This window comes from Phycodurus eques, chromosome 9 (assembly GCF_024500275.1).
Source record: "Phycodurus eques isolate BA_2022a chromosome 9, UOR_Pequ_1.1, whole genome shotgun sequence".
NCBI lineage: Eukaryota > Metazoa > Chordata > Actinopteri > Syngnathiformes > Syngnathidae > Phycodurus > Phycodurus eques.
In genome coordinates, this window is record NC_084533.1 from 17,592,131 (window position 1) to 17,598,162 (window position 6,032).

Consider the following 6,032-nt stretch of genomic DNA (forward strand, 5'->3'; position numbering starts at 1 on the left):
GACCACGTGACTTTGCAGCGAAGGTGCTGATTGGCTAAGCAGCTCGACGTCATCCCTGTTGTGAAACCCTTCGCAGCCGAGTTTCATAACATAGCTTATAGGATAATTTTGATTGAATACTGAAGACCTAGGGACTATACATGTGATCATAGTCGCATGCGTTTTGTCAATTCTGGTGAAAGGTTATTCCTTTAAACCTCAAGCGTGTTGTGTGTGCGACACAGTGGAGGGAATTCCCAAACCAAGATATATCCCCGAGGGGGTGGAATGGCAGACTCAACATGAAAACCTGATTTGTTATAGCTCTAACCTACCGTTAGCGAGGTCTGCTGTGACCTTAAGTAACACGTCTGTATTTAGGTCATCATTGAAAAGGTGGAGAATAGAGCATTACAAAAACAAAAACAAACAGAGAAATTTGTTGCCTATCTGGCGGAACTCGTCTGATCGACAACCTACTATATTGGATTTGAGAATGAGTCAGTACACAACAGTAGTTACTCTTACACGATCGAAAAAGAGGGCTGCATCAAATATTCTCATTGTTTAATACTGACTGAGGGGCTTGTCTGTATTTATGTATTTTCTGTGGGTTGCCTAGTAAAGAAAAAATAGAAACCCTTCTGAGAAGGACGGAGTGTTACTCTACATAACTTCAAACTACACGCAGTCATAATATACATTGGGAGGAAAAAGTATGTGAAGGAATTGGAATTTCGTAAATGTACGCATGAACTTGTCATAAAATGTAGTCTGATCTTCATCTAAATAAGAATAAACAGTCTGTTTAAACCAATAGCACACAATTTTACATTTATATAGCGCATAACTAACGATTCACAGGACAGGGAGAAAAAAGTAAGTGAACCCTTAGGTTTAATAACTGCTCGATCCTCCTTTGGTAGCAATAACATCAACCAAACGTTTCCTGTAGTTGCAGATCAGATGTGCTGCAGGATGAATTTTGGACCATTCCTCTTTACAAAACAGTTGCAGTTCAGCAAGATTCCTGGGATGTCTGGTGTGAATAGCTCTCTTGAGGTCATACCACAGCATTTCACAGATTTTTTCCTCCCACTGTAAACAAATATAAGAATATCAATCTGACAGCATCAATCAAACCTGTGCTTGACTTTGAAAAACAAGCATAATGTATGTTGTTCCAGATCTCAATCCATATCAGGGAAGCTCATCTGCATGCTCATTGGCCACATCAGGGTTTTGGGGACGTGTAGTCAGGGGAGGCAGAGCCTAAACCTGCATGTGAAGAGTAAAAAAAATAAATATGATTAAAAAAAAAATTTCATTCTCTGATCTGTGCATATTTATTTTCTGTTTTAAATCAAGTAATGTCCATGATTTCATCGCAACAATTGCTTAATTTAGAGCGGCAGCAAGCAGCCACCCTTGCTTTATGCATCCCACTAAAATTCTAGGAAGGATAACGGCAGGCTACACAGATGTAACGAGATGAGCATTCCAAATATCTATCACATTTGTACAAAATAATAATCAAGTTTGTTATGGTAAAGGCCTTTTCACACTGTGCTTAGCAACACGCAGCACATCGTCAACGAACCCATTCATTATTGTGTAGGCTATGTGCTGCAAGGGCGCGAGGACGGAATGTTATGTCACACAAGGTCACCTTAAAATTGAATAATGATCATCAAGACAGACTTAAGTGGGCTCACATTCAATGGCATCAGGGACTTTGAAGGGGTTTTGTCTTCACGGTTAAATCCCGGTCTTCACTGGACTAGTAGATAGTATCGTAAAGGTGAACAATTTCCTGATGTCATTGTTGTGGGTCAGGTGGCCCGTGGTGGCCATTGGGTTAAGATATGACCAGGTCTATGTTACTGACAATGAACATAGGTGTATTTCATTGATAGCATTTTGAATGCACTGTGATACATGATGAGATCCTGAGGCCCATTGTTGCGCCATTCATTCGCAGCCTTCGCCTAATGTTGCTACATGATAATGCACAACAACATTGGAAGAATTTGTTCATGCAAAACATCCTGGCTCTTGCATGGTCAGCATACTCACCAGACATGTCACCCATTGGGCATGTTTGGGATGCTCTGGATGAACAACTTTGCACAGCCAGTGAAGGGCCAACACTCATGGGGAACAATCAACAAAAACCAAGGAGATGTGTTGCACTGTGGCCCTTGTGGGCAGCCTAGGGCACACCTGTGTAATATCGATGCTGTCAAAACAACATCTTGATATGGCCACACCTATGATGTATACAAAGCAAGAACTTTACAAAAAACACCAGTATAGCAAATTTGAGACAAGCAGTGGATGACTGGAACCCCTGTCAGACGCTAATGACTTTTCCATTGCGGTCAACAGGATCCTTAGCCAAATGATGATTCTCTACATACATAAAACAAACATATTCTTTATGACATTGATGGTTTGGACAGTTCAGAAAGCAGAAAATATCTTTATTAGATTACAAAAAAATTAAGTTGGCTATGCATGCTATTTCTTGTTTCCTCCACAGTCCTGCCCTGGATGATCATTTGCAAATGCAAGGATGGATTGAAAAGTCTTTCCTGAGGTCATAAAATACATACAAAGCTTTTAAATAATTCAAATCAAATGGGTCTTTTAGTAGAATGACAACAGAACCAACCTCTTTGCACAAAACCTTAAAACATTGCAGTATAGCTAGTAAGAGAATACTAGGCAATTTTGTCAATGATACTGCACATGGCCGCATCTTTGTCCCACATTTTGTCCTTTTTTATTGTAGGTGTACTCTTGTTCTGGTGACCTGCAGCCATACAACTTGTTCCTGCTTCCTCTAGATCCATAGGTTCTGTTTTCAGCCTTGGGGCCTGCCCAGAAGTACAGACACTGCTCCCATCGAGCCCAGTTCTTGTTCCATCTCCAGCACTGTCAGGGCCCTCCAACTGTGGTAAGTCATCAGGCAGGGAGGCAAGGCAACCCTGGATCATCTCAACTACCCGCTCCAAGTGCTTTTGGAACCTCTCTGCTGTATCTAGTCTCTGTCGTTTCTGAACCTCCATCATAACTCGCAAAGTTTCCCGGGCTTGATGTGGCCTATATTCATTTATAAGATGGTGCATGTGGACAAATAAAAGTTTCAAGTCCTCCAGCTTTTCTTCTCGCTTTATACTGCCAGGGCTCTTGATGAGGATGTCCAGAAGGTCTAAAAAGTTTACCAGGATAGACATGTTAAGCTTCTTGAGCTCACGTTTATGGTCAAACTGCACAGGATGGAGTCTCTCAATGCCTTGGCTCTCCAAAGGCCGAATGATCAGATCATCACATTGGAACTGGTTGCCAAACATCATGTAGCTGTCTCTGATAGGTGGTGGTGGTTTAGGAGCAAAACCCTTGCTAATATTTTCATCTGTGTACTCTTTGATGTACTGCATAGGTGGAGGAGGCAGGGCGCTAACCTGCTGTGGTTCACCCATGATGGTGGTCTGAAAGAAAAATAATGGCTCTCATTAACAGAGAAGTGGTATTGTCAAATCGCCAGCCAATCACAGGACATAAACAAACAACCACTCGCACTCACATTCACACCTACGGGCAATTTAGAGTTTTTCAATTAACCTACCATGCATGTTTTTGGGATGTGGGAAGAAACCGGAGTACCCGGAGAAAAGACAGCCACAGGGAGAACATGCAAACTCCACACAGGCGAGGCTGGATTTCCCCAGAACTGTGAGGAAGACATGCTAACCAGTCGTCCACCGTGCCGATGATGTGTAATAAATTAACGCATCAACCAATACTTTGCGATTCACAGGGTTTTTCCTGAACATACCTGCATAGAATATTTGGAACCAGCCACCTCTGGGGCGAAAAGCTTTGACATCATGAAAACTGTTATTATCTAACCAGTGTTACACAAGTTAGGTGTTTTTTTTAACTGCAATTACAGTAGTACGCTGTGCTTATGGGGTAGCCCTGTGTCTGAAACAGAAGTCTCTCCTAAAACCTTCCAAGACGTTTGGAGCTCCAAATGACACATTCTCCATTCTACTGCTGTTCAGAACAAAGCTGCTCGCCTTATACTGAGATGTTCATATACTACCAATGTTATTTATATGTATCACACTTTATGGTTTTTAATCAATGTTAAAATGCAATATAATTTATTGATATTTCTTAAGAAAATTATTTTAGCACATTTTATGAAAACATTCAGATTCACTCATATAATACTCGACCTCCGACCAACTTTAATTTGGTTATTAATTGTCCCAGCACAACTTTTGTTAAAACAAAGTTCTGTCTTTTATAGATCTGTTCAGGTGTGGAATTAATTGCGCAAAAAATTGAAGAACTTACCAACTTTACACAGTTTTACAAGCACTATAAAATCTTATTTTAACATCATGTATTGTTCAACAGATGAAAATATATATGACTTGTACCTTCTTATGTTTCATAAATCTCTGAATAGATTTTTTTCTCTGTCTCTGTATTGTATATTCAAAGGCATTGAGTTTTTAGTTTAGTTTATTATTCAGACCCCAGGAAGATTAAGAGACTACCACGGTGGGCGCAAATGGGGATCCTATTTACAAATTAACAAATAAATAAACTGCAAATGTGTTGAACAATTGTGACTTTTTAAACAATGATTGCTTCTTTTGTAACCAACCATAAGTGATTTCTCAGGGCATTACACCTATTTTTTAGCTTTTCAGAGATAATCTCAATAATACAGAAAATAGTTTCGCTTGAGCAAGTATAGATGTCGTACATACGCGTGCCAATGATCAAAAATTGTAGCGTCCTTTCCTTAATTGTAGCCAGGAAAAAAAAAAAGATTAATGGTGATAAAAATATATTTATACATATTTGAGTTGATGGTGGGATCATTGGAAATTATATAGCCCTAAAGAGATAATGGTATATCATAGATAATGGTATATCATAGAAAATAAATAAATAATAATGGTATATCATAGAAAATAAACATGAGAAACACAGTTTGGCGTTACAATTCTAATTTTAATATTTCAAGGGTTGTTGTTTTTTTTTTTATGTATTGATCGAGCAATGAGTACATTCATTAAAAGATCGATTATAATTTTGAAAGACGAATACTGTTTATGAATTATATATAAACTTTCAGCTTTCTTATGCATTTTGTTTTAGCAAGAAACTCGTTATGTAAACTGCAGTGCTGTCAAACGACTTATTTGTCGTTGAACGTAACAAGGCCATCTAGTAGTTTATTTGAAACATACAAAGCGTACAATGCATTATAGAGTGGCAAGCAAGTTACACGGAGCAAAGTTATCTGTCTTCGTTAAATCATCTATCCGACACCCAAACTGTTTGAACGTACCCGGCTCAGCAAACGAAGCTAGCTTTAGCAGCCACATACACGCAAGTTGCTACTTCAAAACTACGTCTGACCATAAAATTAATGAATAACTCCCGTGATGAAAATGATCAGTTAGCGGTAACTCTACTTGCCTCCTAAGTAGCTCTTCGAGTCCGATAAATGTGATGCTTTGATGGAAATTTAAGGACAGGATATATGACAGGATAGATAGCACTTTGCTCCCTTACGTTACACGGACATGGCGAATGGTTGTGTTCTGATTCCATTGGCTGAGAAATTCTCGTGATTCCGTTTCGTTGTTTGAATTGGTCAGCCTGTTCGTGAAGTTCTGAAGCCGTCATTGGTTGTTATTATTGACACGTGACTATTGACCCCTAAAATGTCATATCCAATACAGAAGTGTTTTGGAACCCTTTTTTGAGGGGGGCAAGACGTACGCTGTAGTTTACATTAGAACAAACTCGACGAATATACACAAAAAGTACTGTTTACTGAAATAATAATCACCTCGTCTCAATTCAATCATAAACTTACTCAGTTTGAAATCGGTGTCTGTAGGTGAAATGAAAAGATAACATTTTGTTGGATGATTGGTTAATTGGAGCCTTCCTTCTGCCATTTAGTGAAAGAACATTTAATAATTCTCTCTGTCACTATACGTCGCTAGCACAGATAC

At 39.1% G+C, this 6,032-nt stretch overlaps 1 protein-coding gene across 1 annotated transcript; it reads right to left on the minus strand.

Annotated features, from left to right (window-relative positions):
* Positions 1–2,441: 2,441 nt before the first annotated feature.
* On the minus strand, positions 2,442–5,589 carry med7 (mediator complex subunit 7). Its single transcript, XM_061686045.1, has 2 exons — positions 5,488–5,589; positions 2,442–3,473 (listed from the first exon to the last, which is right to left on the minus strand). The coding sequence occupies exon 2, from the start codon at positions 3,462–3,464 to the stop codon at positions 2,703–2,705; it is 762 nt and encodes a 253-aa protein (XP_061542029.1). The 5' UTR covers positions 3,465–3,473; positions 5,488–5,589; the 3' UTR covers positions 2,442–2,702.
* Positions 5,590–6,032: the final 443 nt, after the last annotated feature.